This window comes from Urocampus carinirostris, chromosome 17 (genome assembly GCF_059441175.1).
Source record: "Urocampus carinirostris isolate Australia breed hairy pipefish chromosome 17, RoL_Ucar_1.0, whole genome shotgun sequence".
NCBI lineage: Eukaryota > Metazoa > Chordata > Actinopteri > Syngnathiformes > Syngnathidae > Urocampus > Urocampus carinirostris.
The window spans coordinates 30,563,233-30,580,850 of NC_142365.1; the positions used below are offsets into that span (position 1 = coordinate 30,563,233).

At 38.9% G+C, this 17,618-nt stretch overlaps 1 protein-coding gene across 2 annotated transcripts in view; it reads left to right on the forward strand.

The window, feature by feature from the left end:
* The window catches only part of pdlim4 (PDZ and LIM domain 4), a 57,832-nt gene that overhangs the window by 13,687 nt on the left and 26,527 nt on the right, over window positions 1–17,618 (forward strand). For both annotated transcript variants that reach the window (XM_088320920.1, XM_088320919.1), the window contains exons 2-3: window positions 3,562–3,713; window positions 9,546–9,627. In XM_088320920.1, the coding sequence (XP_088177046.1) occupies window positions 3,646–3,713; window positions 9,546–9,627 (150 nt within the window). In that variant the 5' untranslated portion in view covers window positions 3,562–3,645. The remainder of the gene's footprint in view (window positions 1–3,561; window positions 3,714–9,545; window positions 9,628–17,618) is intronic.

Here is a 17,618-nt window from a genome sequence, read left to right on the forward strand (position 1 = left end):
ATGACGCACCCCAGGTAAACAGAGTTTTAAGGCCAAGTAGGTATCCCCCGTAGCAGTGCTTTAAAAAAATGGTTCAGATTGTTTTGCTGATTTTTCTTAATCCAATGTTGGTTTGTTTGGGGTTTGTGTGTGAGTTTTTAAGAATAATTTTCATTCCAAATTTCAAACCTCACCTACTAGAGCTTTAATAAAAAGCTTGCTGCTGATTGTTCTGCAATTTTTTTCTCGGCAATGTATATGTATCTATGTATCTACCTATCTATCGATCGATCGATCGATCGATCGATCGATAGATAGGTAGAGTCCTTGGGTAAGACACTGAACCCCCAATAAGCAGGTTAGCGCCTTACATGGCTGCATGGCCGCTATTGGGAAATGCAGAGCACATTGTAAAGCGTTTTGGGAAGTCATTGACTTGAAAAGCGCTATAAAAGATGCAGATCATTTCATTTCATTCCTCGAATAAACGCATTTTTGTGCATTAAAACCCATATCCATAGGATAGAAGGTAATCCAAAGTGTAGTTGTTTAATGGGACACTGAAGATATAGGCAACCACAAAACAATAAATCACAAAAATAACACGGGAGCTGCTGGAGTGGCTACCATTCGCGACGGCGCCAGTACTATATATATATTATATATATATATGTATGTATATATATGTATATATATGTGTATATATGTGTGTGTATAATGCTTTTTTAGATTTATTTTTTTGGCATAATTTTTTCATTATTATGTTTATTTACATACTTTTGCGGTAAGACAAAATGCTAATTTCAACATTTAGTATTGTTAGACTAAAGAAAATACAATGTTAACAATGTCACAAAATTATACTTTAAGTAAGTTACTAAAACAATCATTAAATGAACAAAATGATCAGATATTCTTTCTCATTTTAAGTATTATTTCACAGTATTGATTTTATTTAATTGTTGTGTTCAAAGTACTACATGGAATGATCAATGTGCCCTTTGATTAATTTTTTGAGTTCTGTCGTGTTGATGGTTTACGTGGCCACAGATAATAAGTTACAGGTGCCTAGACCTACCAGCAACTTGCATGGAAACTTTATTCCTTTCAGGATACCAAAAATTTTGAATTTTTTTGCCTGACCGTGTTGTTAGTGCAAATTCGGTGCAAACATTTAAGCAAAGGTTGGAAGAGATAGATTTTTCAAATTTTCTTAGGTGAGGGGGCGTAAAGTGACCAAATTTGGCCATAAACATTTAAGCAAAGGTTGGAAGAGATATATTTTTCAAATTTTCTTAGGTGACGGGGCGTAAGGTGACAAAATTTGGCCATGCTCACTCTCAGCATTAGTTTTATGTCATGTTTTGATTAATGTATCTAACAATACTTTCAATAAACATTACATTACATATCTAAAAAACAGTAAAATTAAAAGCTTTGTTTATGTATTACTTTTTTACAGTAGTTTTTGAATAGATTTCTGGTCAAATAGGGGAAAAAACACTTAAAAATAGAATTTTCTGAAAAAAAAAATGATCAAGAATAAAGTAGATTTAAAAAAATCACAATTATAGGATAACAGTGCTCACTTCAACATTGTTTTTCCTAGTAAAGTAGGTTAAAGAAATATGGAAAAAAAATATCTTAAGTAGGCAAACATGCCAGGGTAAACATTTATTTTGTTTTTTCTTCTTTGTTTATTGATGCCTATTTGGATATACAATTTATAATCACTGGCAGCACGGTGGCGCAGTGGTTAGACCGTGTCAGAGGTCATGGGTTCAAATCAGGCTACCAACCTTCCTGTGCAGAGTTTGCATGTTCTCCCGTTGCTTGCGTGGGTTTCCTCCGGGCACTCCGGTTTCCTCCCACATTCCAAAAAACATGCATGTCAGGTTAATTGGCCAGTCAAAATTGTCCCTGGGTGTGAATGAGCGAGCGAATTGCTTGTCCCTGTGTGCCCTGCGACTGGCTGGAAACCAGTTCAGGATGTCCCCTGCTCACTGCCCGGAGATGGGTGGGATGGGCTCCAGCAACCCCACGACCCTACTGAGGATAAGCGGTGCAGATAATGGATGAATTTAGAATCACAAGTTCTCTTTCAGTACTTTCGATTACTCCAATGGGTACACCTACCTCATTTGGACAACCACTGCTCTAAAACAAAGTGCCAACTAAAGTGAAACTGCATTTAAGCTTTCACGATACAAACCACAGGATAAGACTATGGTACAACACAATCAATCAAATAATCATCCATTGATTGATTATTTGATTTGTTGTGGGGGGGTTTACAAAGTCTGCTTATGTTGCGGCTAGATCTTAACGCAGTGAAGGCATTACACATTTCACAACTTGGCAGCTACAATCAAAGGAGTGCAATTAGCTTGTTGCCTGAACAGGCTGCAGCAGAATGAGAAACCAAGGACAGAATAAATACTTGTAAACCACTTTGCATCTAATGTAACCACATCAGACTTTTAGAACGTGACTGGAGGGTTTTACCCAAGCTGTTTGAGATAATCACTTTCATACTCATACTTCATCAGTCAATAAGACTTATTTGCAACCCTAACAGGGCAGGACTGTACCTCAAGCAATTCCAAATTGATACAATTAGAATCATGTGTGGTTCTGTGTGGCAGACCTCATGTCTGCATATTTTTCCATGCCAGCCTTTCACATGCTCTTCTGGCACCTTTGATAAATTATTGTGGCTTTTTGTTTCCAAACTTTCAAAGTTCACAGATCTCTTAACCCCCTGGTTTGTAGGGACTTCGAGAATGCTATGAACAGCTATATCCACTGCTGACAGTTCATGGCCCACGTTTAGGTTGTGGCAAAGTGTGCGCCAGTCAATTTCTTGATGTTGTTCGCCTGTTCTTTTTCGGTCTTCCTCTCCTACTTCCCCTTCTGACTCTGTCGTAGAGGATGAGCTTGGGCTGTACAGATTACTGTATCTTGTGTCATGACCATACCACTGCAGTATTCGTCTGCGCACAGTTGACAACAGTTCTTCTTAGGATTCAATGTGACCCCTGATGGTGTTGCACACTTTTAAGTTTGTCAAAATAAATATTTAGCTGATGTCTGGAAGTTTCTTGTGGCATCATATATCCATGGCCTGGATTTAACGTTCCAGTTTTGCTGTGAGAGACCATGTCTCGGAAACGTAGAGGAAGATGAAAGTAATCAGCACTTGCAGGAGTCTGATATTTTATTTCGCTACTATGTTCTTGTTCCTCCAGATGGGTCTGGCAAGTGCAGGTGTAGTTTAAGCTATCCTGACCATGTGTTCTGGTTCTGACCGCTCTTCTGATATGACAGCTCCAAATTATTTTCATTTGGTGACAGGTTAAAGCTCGTGATGGTTGACAGAGATGTTAAAGTTGTGTTTTAAAATGGGATAATTTACAAACTATACACATGTTCACATTTTATTATCAAAACCTTACTACAGCTGTTTTATGATCTTGTCAGGAGACTTACAGTCCTAAAGTCCAATGGACCTTATGAGCGGCTTTCCCCTTTGTCATGTTTGAGTTTGCAGCCCTTTTTTCTCAACCTACTTACTATCCCTAGGTAATCGCAGGCAGCAAAGCAGCCCAGGGAGACCTGTGCCCCGGCGACACTATCCTGGCCATCAACGATGACGTTACCGAACACATGACCCACATGGAGGCCCAGACCCGGATCAAAAACTGCACTCAGCAACTCACACTTATTATCAGCAGGTAATTGCGCTGCCTTTCAATACTCTGAGCCCTTAAGAGGCCGTAACAACTTTTTTGACCCTTTTGCCAACCTTGCAAAAATCTATACTGTCATTTTTACCAAGTGCCAGTCTATGCACACAAAAATTAACCGATGAGAATAAATGAGTAGTTTTGCAAATATTTAGAAAGACCTAGTGAAGAATGGAATCATCCACCTGGTATTTAAACCTTTTAACTGATTACTTATGCTATGCGCGCATATAGTCACATACAAACATGGATCATTGCATATGCAAAATCCAGGCTTTGAACAGTTAAATGGACGAAAGAAAGGTAAAAGTTGTCACTTAAGGAAAAACTGTGGCTTCAAAATAGTTTACCATTGAACTGCCAACTGGCATCTGATGAAAAGTCTCTCTTTATCTCTCTCTCTCTCTCTCTCTCTCTCTCTCTCTCTCTCTCTCTCTCTCTCGTTAACTTGCACTCACTCTCTCTTGGGTCAAAGCTCTAAATCAAGAACTTTTTCATCCCATTGTACTCAACTTTGCTGGACTTGCATCCAACGCAGTCTTCCTGCAAAGCAACTGAGCATGAAGCTGTGGTTTGTCCACGTCGGAATTTTATTTCGGGAAGTGGTAAGCGTCCCTCGCTCCTGACTAAGGTGCATCTTATGTGCTGCAGCAGCATTTTTTCCCGCACTTAAGATAACACTGCCAAAGAGCAGCATTTACTTTTTACTCTTTAACTCAAGAAGTTTTCATACCGTGCAGAGAGAACATGTGAGTCAGTGTAATAAGACTAAACGGTGCAATAGGGATAAGAAGATTTTTTCTAAAATACTTTGCTTAACTGCAATAGATATAAAAAAGAAAGAAAAAAAACGCACCTTAAAGTGGGAATTTCCGCCCATTTGAAGTAGAGCCGTTTTTAAGGACTTTATTTTGCTGTTGCCTTTGATTTTAAATAGTATTGTATTCTTTTTTTTTCCAAACATTTGCTTATGAGGCCTGTCTTTCATATACATTATCGGTCATTTATTCTAAACTATTACCTCAAGTGAATCACCCCACACTACCCCATTTTTTTTCATTAGAATGGCTGGATAGGGACAGTCAAGATTTCTAATGGCTCTAGTTATAACCGCCTGACAGAGGTAAAACCAAACAGTCCATCGGTATGCGACCTTGCGGCTATTTATCTCTTGAATAATTACAGTATGAGTCTCCCCACTGGGTAACAGGAGGGCGGTCGATGCCTTCCCAGTTGTGAAATAAGTGATGTAACCTGCCAATGAACTGAGAAATGTCGCCTATTATGGATTTCTCTGGAAAGAAAATATGATAAATTTGACCCAAATATTTGTCTCAATGACATGTGGCAGCAACTCTGCTTGAGAATCTTGAAATAAGAAGAGGGAAAATAAAATGGGATGCAGTTCATGCTGGCAAGCGGGAGGAAAGAGATATGGCAGCACAGCAAGGTATGGAAAACACAGAATAGAATAAGTGAATCACATATTTGTACATCGCTGCAAATTTCATCAACCATGAAACTGCCACCACTTGAGGTTTCACGGTTCAAAACCAAGGCAGGAAACAATAAATAAAGCACAATAGATAGGCAGGAAATGCAGTGTCGGATTACACTATGCAACTATGTTGAGACTTTCTGTTTCTATGAAAGTGTTGGTCTGTTTTCACATTAAATATCTGGTCATTAGCCTTCTTGTGCTGACTCACGTGAACATAAGCCCAATGGAGGGCAAAGCTTCTTAGACCCTGCTCTAAAAGCCCACTCCATAACTTCAAGTCAAAGTGGGAGAAACAGGAGACCTGTAATTTGCCAGTGCTGCCGATGGACAAATATGAGTCTGTACGTCTGCCTGGGAAACTAAATTACAGTGCATTTCAAGGATCTGAGGTCTTCTGTGTCATGCAAGAATGTTTCTTGGATGGTTCCATATCCAAACTGTCATTGAAGGCATTTTCCTGAGCATTTTGAAGAAAGCCCCAAGCATATCATAGAAGTTGATAATCAAAATTCCCTGCTTACGTTCGACTCTCCTATTTTTTTAACTTGTTATAATGTATTAAATGGTAGGACGGTGCAAAAAGCCCTTGCAAATGCCATCCTTGTACACCATCATCCATCCATCTATTATCTGCACCGCTTATCTTCAGTAGGGTCGCGAGGGTGCTGGAGCCCATCCCATCTATCTTCGGGCAGTGGGCAGGAGACACCCTGAACTGGTTGCCAGCCAGTCGCAGGGCACACAGGGACAGACAATTCGCTCGCTCATTCACACCCAGGGACAATTCAGACCGGCCAATTAACCTGACATGCATGTTTTTGGAATGTGGGAGGAAACCGGAGTGCCTGGAGGAAACCCACTCAAGCACGGGGAGAACATGCAAACTCCACACAGGAGGTTCGATCTCATGACCTCAGAACTGTGCCGCACACGCGCTAACCACTGCGCCACAGTGCTGCCCCGTACACCATCATGTTTTCTAAATATAAGTTCAACATGGATATCTACGCATGAGCCCATTTTCTACTAAGAAACTAAAAAAGTATCAATTTAGCCTTATAGGAAGTCCTAATATGAGTGGCAGCCCCCCCCTATATTTTCTTAAGATACATTTAAAAAATGCTCATTTGATGACCTAAAGCCAATCATCAGGTAACAACTATCGAAACTCACTGAATCCCACCAGATCCTCTTCTTGACCCCGACTGAGGAAAAATAGATGACAAGTATTACATTTCAGAAATTGCTGGGCCTTCAACATTCAACGTAAACACCAGGGATTAATCTTCACCTTTTCTATCCGGGTCCTTTTCTCTCAGGGCCAATTGGAGAAAGTCTTGTGGTTGTGAAGGCCTCAGAGGCAGATGGTGGTTGGGACAAGTGCCAGGACTTTGGAATGGAGTACCACGTTGATGAATTTGCTGATATCCTAGACTAAAAGTATGTCTTGTTCATAAGAGCATACCCCTGCAGTGTTTCAATTTCATTTACCATTAAGAGAAACAGCAGGATAATGTGGAGTATAACAGCTGGAATACGTCAATGGAACAAGTGGGGCAGTCACTACTCATGATACTCCACTAGGGCAAGAATGGTCCAGCTTTATACATTGTTCCTAAAGAAATTAGAGAAGGTGAAAAGAAATTCCTTAGCCTGCCGGTTATGTCTCCTGGCTGGTGGCCCAGCCCTCCTCCATGTTCTTGTAAATCTGTCAAATCATTTTGGCATAATTCTTTCCCAGAGCCAATGAAGTGCATTGTTCAAGATGCTTTTTTCCGGGCTTGTAGGAACATTCATTTCTAGAGTTTAAGAATCGCAGAGAAAAGACAGAGTCCGGGTTTCCCTGGCGCTGTAAGATCTGACCTGTGACTCACCGCTAAGGAATTATGCACATGGCTTCCCCGGACCAAAGGAATACAGGACTCGGCGAGGACAAAGGGCCTACAGAAACTCTCTTCATCCCCTCCCCTTCTCTGTCTGTTTTGTGAACAGTCAAATGCCACATCAATAGAATATTAGAGCCACAATGCATCCACCTTTAATTGCTCATTTTTGTATTTCCCATAATTCAGGACTAGTGACTACCTCTCAAGAAGTATCACCAGAATTGTTGAAAATACCTGGCCTGTATCTGAATGGTTTCAAAAAGGTCAAATTGTACATTATTTTAACTTAGTGTAAAGGTTAAAGGTTGTCAGTTTTTTAAGTAACTACTGTAACTAAGCATAACCAGTTGAAAAATGAATTTTCCACAATACAACCCTTTTGAAATCTCATTAGGTTTTACTAAGCAACCATACAGTGACCGTTTAATATTTTCTTCAGGGACAAGGATTTTGCTGACACGGAAATATTCCATGAGAAAATGAGTATGATTGGTGTGTCGTTGTGGGTTTCATCCTTGGCATGGTGCAAAGTCTATCCTGGGTTGGCCTAAGTAAACTTATCCGACCACAGCAAAAAAAAAAAAAAAAAAAAGAGAGAGCGAGAGAGAGAAAAGCACATAATCGGGAAATTAAACCTGTTCAAGGAGTGGAAAAAATGACCACGGGTAAAGTAGGAAAACTTGTCTTGTGACCATCTAAAGCTCGGTTAAAACATCTTTATAGTTTGCGTCCTTTTATTTTTATCGTGTCTGACGGTAATATATACAAGCTAAAAATATACGTAGCTAGTAGCTGGACATCAGGTTATGACGACCTCCCCCCTAAATCCACAGACTCAACAAATCTGCTGTAGCCATCAGACTAAAAGCAGCAAAAGGAAGTAAAAAAAAAACAGGACAGATCCTGCCAGGCCACAGATGTATTTTGATGGAATGTATTTTTTTCCATCAGCATCTAAGATAACAGCTGCTGCTCGATAAACCAGGTTTTTCAACTTCCTTGGAAGGGTTTTGGTTCTGATATTATTTTAATCATCGGGTCAGACTCTGCAGGATTTAAATAATGGATGACTAATTCAATCCGCCGACCTGATGGTCAAATGGACCACTTTGTAATCTCTTGAAAGATCCTCCTGTGACTGGATTTAACTTGTTAATTACTTCATTTTGATATGTTTCTCGTCTGGGAAAAAAAACATTTGTATTCAAGATTTGTTTTATATGTGAAATGATTAACTCTGGGGAATTGGCACTTTCCAACTCATCAGTTTTACTTTTTCTGTGAAACGTGATACAAGAAGTATTGATTGATAATGTCAAGCTGATATGTTAAGGTGATACTTCTCGATGGAGATTAACTTGTTTTTTTAAATAGAATATAGTATTTGAGGGACAAGCAACATTTAGAGATAGTCTTTTTTTCCCTATTGTACCAGTCTGGATTGGTACTCCTTTTCCTAAACTGGTAGCGTCTTGTTTTCCACGGAAATCCATGTCTTAAGAATCTCATTTATTATTCTGGCGATAAAAGCCATGTTCCTTGTACTCAAAATGTCACGTCGTAGTACTTCTGTGTCTTTGTCAAAGTACAAATGGCTCTTGTAAGTGTTGTTGCCATCGAGACCAAACACGGTAAAAACACACCAAAACTGTCCAATGCCTTTTAAGATGGTGCTTGTCGCTTATCTGAAACATGGCCTGAATGGTTAACTGTTAACTAATAAATCTAACATGTTGACTGACTCATCGATGAGTGAAAGGGTGTCTCACACAAGGACAGTTTCATTCGTTGCTCCAAGTTGAGTTCCTAACTTTTCTCTGATCCATTTTGATGTGGCAACAAACACTAGGCAGAAAACCTGTTTAGGCGTCTGCACGACAAGTCGAGAGTCGCAAGACCCCAAATAAAATTCATGCTTGTAGCCTGGACTCACAGGGTTTTGTTAGCTCGAACCCTACCAAAGCGTCATACTTTCTAGGTTTCCAAAGGGGAAGATATAAATGATCTGACAAGGCCTGTTCAGCTGAGAGGCATAGTTTAAAGATGTATTTCATCACAGCTCTTAGTCATTGAATCTTGTTCCTTTTTGCAACTGGAGTCAATTACAAGTAACCTAAAGATGTGTATAAAAAGTTTATCACCTCACTTCTGTAGAAGCCAAAAAACACTTGAAAGCTCATACTATGGAGTTATGATGTGCTGATGACTTTATCTAATTTATCAACTAGCAGGGGATGGGGATTAGTGTTCTCTTTCTGCCAAAATATGCACAAACTGACACTTGAGATCTTTCTATTTTTATAAGCCATTCCATTAAATGACCAGACAACATTAAATGTGTCTTTGATTCATGGCATTAACTGAGTTTTTGTTTAATCCTGTATGGAGAATCTGCGTCTCAAAAGGAAAGGGCTCTCTGGTATTGTCTTTCAGGTCAGGATCAGGAGAACGAGTGTGGTCGCCAGTGGTAAGCGATGACGGCAAGACGAGCCCTTTCATGGAATCTGACTCGCAGGTAGATACAAACTTTGCTTGTAAAAAGAAAGGCACGTAGGGGCATGAAATCCAGAGTCAAAATATGTTATAAACCAAATTTGCCTATTAGAACTTGCTAATCAGATAATTAATCACACAATCAAAATATTGTAAGGTAAACTGGAAAACAACAGTGACATGATTTGACATGGTTTGTTTAAATTTTGCAAAGATTCATTGTAGATTTAAGAATAATTGTGTGCCTATCGTGAAAATAAGGAATGGCTGAGTACCAATACAAGATATCAATAGCGATACCAACCTGTCTAAGTGATCTGTACTTGCCATAGTGGCTAATACCAAAGATACCTTCCAATGGTCATTTAACGATCATGCACCCAGATTAAAATAATTGTAAATTGTCATTACTTAATGCACAACAGAGGAAAACTATTACGTTATCTGCCATTTTATACAGTTATTGTATATTGTGTCAGTGTCACTGACTACCTAAGATTTTGGTTTCGGTATCAGTGTTTTTATCAAAATCTTTTTAAACCAAAACATCATTTTTAAAATAAAAATTAACATTGGTATGATAGTTCATCTATTTATTTATTTTTTTGCTAAATGAAATAGTTTTTGTTCCACTAAGGGGCATTAAATAGTACGCAATGTCCCTTTAATAAATACATTTGCACTCATACACGCAATTACAAAATTGTATTTATTTAGTCCCCCAAAAGTTGATTTGCAGATAGAAATATTTTAACCAGCAAATCCCAAGCTTTAGCTTTGAGTCGTAAATAGGCTTTTGTCATGTTTTTCTTTTTAACATTAAGAGACAATCTTTTTTGGAAATGTATTTTCTTCTGCTTTGATCCAAATTTTAAGATTAATAAAAAACTTTATTCAGGTCTTTTGATGACCATAATGAAAACTTGCTGCAGACCGCAACTACCCATCTGGGGCTGTAAATTAGGTGAAGGCTGTCTGTGTTGATCACGAACAGCATCCATAGAAACCGTCAAACCTCATCCAGGAATAGCTTGTCCCAGGACTACATAATAAAAATGAACAAAAGTATTCATTTTTTAGAAAGTCTATCGTACCAGCTCCTAGGAAACTCCAGGCACAATGAAGCCTTTTGCAGATTATTTTGGGAGGGTTGCAAGTGCCAAAATGTGTACACATGTGTGGATAGAGCCTTTGAAATCAACAATGAAGACAGTGAAAAGCATTTTTTGTGTGTGTGCAAGCTTTTTAGTCGTGTCAAATCCGGGTGCAACTTTACAAAAAGCTTAGGTAGCTTTTACTATCCACCACTTCATCAATAGATGCTTGACATCCTTCCAGTAGAGTATTGTTTTCCACTTGTTGGACACAAAGAAAGCAGCTCTATTGTGTCCTTTTAGGGTCAGTGGATATGAATGAAATGTTAAGTGATCTGCATTTATATAGTGCTTTTCAAGTCTTGTGCAGTAATGCCTTAGGTGCTTTTGCTTTGATACAGCCAGACAATTGAAACTTTAGACAAGGTCACCTTTAGTCTAGGTGTAATGATTGCTCAACACAATAGACGGTTGATCATCAATAGAGTGCCCTTCAACATGTGGCCTGTCTATTCAAACATGGACTGCTGGTGTCCAAAAATGTTGATGCAATCATATCCAGAACTATAAGAAATTTCCACTTTTTGGGGAGGATAAAATATCTAAAAATTTGTAGGTTGTCATCAACAAAAACGTTTGAAGATTTTCCAGCCCATCACAGTTGTTTGGCCGAATAATATTAGCCAAATGACTAGCTTCTATCCATTTTACATTTTCTCATAAACATTTGTGAGTCACACGTTCTACATTTTTTGTTGTCAAGTATCATAATAGACCAGAATTTAAAAACAGAAGCAGTGATTTTACTGCTGCTAGCTTATTTTTTCAATACAATGCAGATTTATGTGGAGGTGGTCGCATACAACGACTAGTGGTAGAGAAAACTTCTAATTATATTTTCCGCAGTGTACTACGGTTGTTTGTTTTGAACATCTTTGAAATAGAGGAAGTGCTGCCTACCCCTAGCATTAACCAATAAGCCATATTTTAACCTTTAATGAAATGATCTGCATTTATATAGCGCTTTTCAAGTCAATGACTTCCCAAAGCGCTTTATATTGTGCTTCACATTTCCCAATAGCGGCTGTGATCTGTGCAGCCATGTAAGGCGCTAACCTGCTTATTGGGGGTATTGGGAAATCAGTGTCTTACCCAAGGACACTTCGACATGTAACACGGACAAGCCGAGATTCGAACTGGGATCCCTTAATCTTAAAACGATCGTTCTACCTCCTGAGCTACTGCCGCCCCTCATTTTTTTTTAATAAATCTTGAAAAAAAATGATGCACCTTATATTATTTGTAGGTGTCAGATAAAGATCCAAATTATTTAGACCGAGGTGGTGGTTTTCATAGAAGGAGGCCAAGAGCTAGCTGATAGATAGCATATTGAATTTATTTTGACAAGGCAGTAAGTCGTTTAAATTTGTCTGAAAAATGTACAGGATTTTGTGATATTTGCCAGCTTATTGTTGCCATGAGCCTCATCAATTGTTTTCAAAACTTTGTTCATTTTCTAATGTTATGGAACAAAGTGCCATAAACTCGACTTGTGGTCAAGACTCTTTGTAGAAAATTACATTTTTAGCAAATCGAAAAAGATGGAGACCTCACATCCTAAAGGTTGATGATGACTGATGTGTGAAAGCTGTGGGTGTCAGCTCGGCAAAATTTCAAAATAATACCTTTCCTACTCAATCTTTAAGCTATCACTTACTTAGCACATGTTATATTTTAATGCTCCATGTAAAGCTTTTCCCAAATCTTAAAACCTACAAAATGTAAGGAAATGGTAAATTTTAATTTTTTTGCATAAACTCTATGTACATTTCATCCGTATATTACAATTATTTTCTGAGATAATGCATTTTGAAGGCAGCCTAGTTCGTCTTTGACTTCCTGAGGTGTGATGTCATGTGAAGAACATCTGCACTCTAGCAAGCCTTTTTGGTTTACGTGTTAAGTAGTCAAAGAGCTTATGAGTGTTTGAAGAAAAGTTTTGGTATGTTTTGTGGAGAATGCTTAGGCATTTTGCCTAATATGGATGCAGTAATGGTACAACAAAGGGCAAACAGCCAAAAAGGGGCCAAGTGTCAAAAATAATACACAGGGGCTTATTGGGGCTAACCGGGACTGATAAACAAAAGGCAGCCCCAGCCTTGGCGGAAAAATATAAGACTGGCTGACTAACAAACGCACAGTGAGCAGCCAGGCTAATTGAGGCCCAACAACGAAAAGCGGCCACAGTGACAAATGCCAACCCAGATGGGAATAAACTAATGGACACGGCAGGCTAGCCGGCCAAGCATCTCTGTGTGCAGCTAACAGGGGCAAACCGGGCAGCCCCACGCTTACTTGTAGCTAGCAGAACAATATTATACCAACTGTGAGACACGCAGAAAAATGCAAATGAAAAGCAACCATCGCCTACCCAAAAGCAGGCGAAGGCAAAGAAACGCACACTGCAATGCAGGTAAACTTGCCTTACGCAGCTTTTGAAGGTTGAAACTTATCTACTCTGACAAAATAGTCACAAGGGCCCCAGTGACAGGGTAAACAAAATTTCAATTCATCCTAGTGGAAATAAGCAGTATCAAGTCGCCGTTTATTTTGATGCTGCCTTATATTTTGAGTTAACAGTATTTGCCATATTAAGAATGATGTGTTCCTTCAATGACCTCACAGCTCTAGAGGAAATGAGCTTCATAGGTCAACTTTGAGACTAAATTTGTTGAGTGCCCCAGTGCTTGGAATATTTTGCAACATTTCTGCAAAATTGTGGGGAGGAACACTGAATCTACTGTGCCTAATTGAAAAAAAGGTCTTTGTGAACACCTTTTATCGTGACAAATAATCAGTGCCCCATTTCACATTTGGACTTTGACACACATGTTTGGTGCACTCATGTGTTACCCTGTTATTCAAAATGATGAACTCACATTGTGCTAGTTACTGGATGGAAATGGCTGCACGCACTATTCGTGTCATCCTCATCGTCATCATTCGCCACATTGAGTAAAGGGCGAGGTTTTGTCGGCTTCCTGCTAAAACATAGTTTATGCTACGCGAAACCAAAGATGCATGCTGACATGCTTGTAGCCCAAGGCAAAGCTCATCTGGAAACAAAACGTGTCGCTGTCATCCATCACTGCTACTTCAAAAGCAGTCCCCGGGAGGCATCATAATCATTCCCTTGTTGAGTTTTTAAGGCCAAAATTAAGATTACAGGCAGGAGGACAAAAATGAACAAATGGGAGTCATTAAAATGCAGCAATGGAACAACTTAATGTCGATTTTTACTTTTTTTTAAGTTTAAAATAATGTTTTGGAACCGAGAACAAAATTGACTGTGAGTCTTGATAAAAGGCCTTCATATCGTAGCGTTTCAGCTTGGGGACGGGAGATTTTGTGGCTGTAATGGCTGTTGCGATAAGCTTTTTTGTGTGTGTTCCACCCTCTACAACAGCTCTATAAATAGGCTAGCTGTTAATTGGCTATGTGCTATTGCTACTCATTTTGTCTGCATTAAATACTGATATCAGAAACATTAAGAGATCATTGGATGGTTTAGGGTTCTTGGATCCATTTACTGCTTGGCTCATGAGAGCATCACAGAGGACCCAATTTGGGACAGCCTTCTCCACTGCTGATGGTTTCTGGCCTTTGTTTTAGTTATGGCAAAGTTGGAATCAGTCCATTCTTTGATCTTGCGTAGCCCAGTTTTTTTCCATCGTCCTCTGCTCCTGCGCCCTTGGACTGTGCCCTGGAGAATAATCTTGTCCAGTCCTGAGGAACTTGTGACGTAACCATACCACTGCAGTTCTTCTTAAGATCCAATGTGTTCTCTGGTGGTGTTGCGCACTGTTTTGTTTGTCACATTTGTTATTTAGTTAATGTCGAGAAGTTTTCTGTAGCATCTCGTCTCCCTGGCCTGGATTTTCCAAAGCCAAGATGTTTTAATTTGGTGATAGGTTTAAGGTATCGGTGCTTGATGGTGATGTTCCTTTTAAAATGCATTATAGTCTTTGTTCATCTTCTTTTTGATGTCTTTTTTTGCTGTTTATTTTTGGGGTGCGAATTTAATGGTTGTCAAGCTACTGCATTGAGTTTTTTTATTCATTAAAATATTCAGACTCCTGAAAATTTTCTTCATGCTTCCTCCCACCTCAACATAGTCAGCGAAACAAGTTTGACGTCACTACACAGCCAGCTTCTTGGAATTAAAACAACATCATATAAATCCACCCACTTATTTTCCTATGATAGAGCATTTTCTTTGGGAACTTCTTCCCCTCCCCATTCTCCCATCAGAAACTTGAAGTGGCCACTTCTGTTGTTGGAAAAAAAATTTCCGCCATAAACTGACAAATCGCTCCCTGGCTGGAAGTTTTTTGAAGGTTTGTCTGTCGGTGTTAAACGTTAATTCCTGGCGTGAAACATCGGAAATACGTTGCGTTGTGTGGTGATTTGGAAGTACGCAAAGCGAAGCATTTCCAAGCTCAGCGGGAGCTGACAGTAGAAGTTCTTGTAGAAATTGTTGACGTCAGGGTTGTCCAAAGTTCGGCCTGAATATCATTTCCTAGCTATGTTACAAATTTGGGGCTGGTACATATTCAAATAAGTGCACTGTTGGATCACTTGTTCATCACTGCCAAATAACTTTATCAACTGCAACCAGGCATTTTTTTCAGGAATTCCACTACTTTCCTTACAAAGGTTTAACAAATTTCTGGCCTTTACTGGAAATCAGTGTGATAATTTATACAATTAAAATGAAGTTGTTTGATTCCAGGAACTGCACGTTGTAGCTATTCGAGTTTACAAGCGTCAGTTAATACGGAATCACTTGAGGGTTTTATATTCTTCATGTTTTGCCAAACAGTGTTTACAGGGACCTCCGGTGCTCCATTCACTGCCAGGAAATCTGCCGAAGCGTGGCAGATAAGTCTTTTTGAAATGTCTCAGCACCTGTGACCCGCTTTATTTGCTTGTTTGTGTTCACTCTTCATCCACCTTAATCCTACTTTAAAAGTGTTAAATCCGTGTCTGTTTTCTTTTTATGGGGTCGTTCTGCTCTTAGCAATGAACAAGCGGGGCACAGAAATTGTTTTTGAATCTAAAAAAAATCATAAGGTTTAATTTGTAATTCAAATATTTTTATTTACATTTTCGCTTTACTGGTGGTACAAAAGATATGAAGGAGATCGTCAAAATAGTGGTCTCTATTGAAAAACCAATTTTAATTATAATAAAATAAGAAAAGCAAACAAAGATGGTGGGGGGTTGCAGATCATGACCATCTATGTCAAACTGCAGGGTATCTATGTGTGACAAAAAGGGTTTCCAGGTCTCGTTGAAGGCCTTTAGGGAAGCTTTGAGAGAGAATCTGATTTTTTCAAGCTTCAGGTTTTGCAATATTTCCCTAATTCATTTGTTGTGTGTTGGAGGGCATGCATGTATCCATTTAAGGAGGATTAGTCTCCTTGCAAGTAGGGTGGAATAGGAAACGATAGATGGAATAATTATGTCGAACAATTAATCCCGAATTTGGCCTTTTTTTCCTGTCCTAATTTTTCAGCCTAATATGCATGTTGAGGTTTTAGCCACTATAAAAAGGCTTTTGTTAAGTTAAAAACTAGGTCCTCTAAAGCCGAGATCTGATTATCCCTAACCTCCCGAGAAGCTTGCATTTGCCAAGATGTTTGTTGTCCGTATCAGCTTACCAGTTACATGTACTGTAGTCTGGGGAGGCAGGTCAGGCTTTGTCTCACCTGTCATAATGGAAATATACAATTATTAAATCGTTACATTCTCATCTCATCTCATTAGCTACACCGCTTATCCTCAGTAGGGTCGCGGGGATCGTTACATTAATTCAGTGTTAAAATTATTTCTCAATTAACCATTTTGGGATTTTCTTTTTCAAAATTACTACATTATATTACGAATACTTTTACTACAAATAGTATGTATCTTATTACTGTGCTGAGTGCCTGCAGGTAAAGAGTGAGGCAGGCAGTTCTCTTGCCTCATGGCAGAGGGCAATAGTGAAACCAAGAATTCTAATATGGCGCACACCTCAGCAACAAACAGTTGAATTAGTGATCATGTTACCAAGCTAACAGCAAGTATACAGTAATTTTTTTCTCTGTTGCATTTACTTTCTTCATAAAAGAGAATCTATTGATACTTTTACTCAAAAGGAGCTGCATATAGACTTTGTTCATAAGTTAAGGTAAGAGAAACAAACATTTACGTTTATATATTGCTGTCTTGCTCTGCGAATCAAATGAGAAAACGGTTTTACTAAGGTGCGGTTTCTAGACACATATGCCAAGGTTGAATTTTCGCAATTCTAGTTCAGATCTAGTGTCTGATGTCATTTTGTGAACTTCCGTATTAAAATATGTCTATTGAAAGCCCTAGTGTGTAATATCTGAAAGGAAAACCAGTGATTGTTGTGTAGCAGCTAGATGCCAGACAAAAATGGCGGTGACTACTTGGTATAGATTCCACTATGTAAAAGTAATACACATTTTTCCACCTATGATTTCCTCAAGTTTTTTAGAGTTTTTTTTTCATCTTTCTTGGGGTTTGGATTGGCGTTTGGACTGTACTTGAAGAAGACCTCTTCTTTCATCATGTTCATGCTACACTAACAAATGGAAACAAAAAATAAGCCTGCGGGGATGAGCATGACATCACTCTCAACCACTCCTCCATCCCCTTTTCCTCATGCCTAATATGTTCCACCCCTAACAGCTTTGCTAAAAGTAAGATAAAAGAAAATAGACACGTTGCTGGAAAAAAGCATAATGGCTCGTTGAACTCAATTTGTCATTATCAAGACATACTTAAAAGAGAAAATATTTAACTTTTTTTAAGGCCAACTCAAATGTTGCACCTGAGGCCCAGAAAC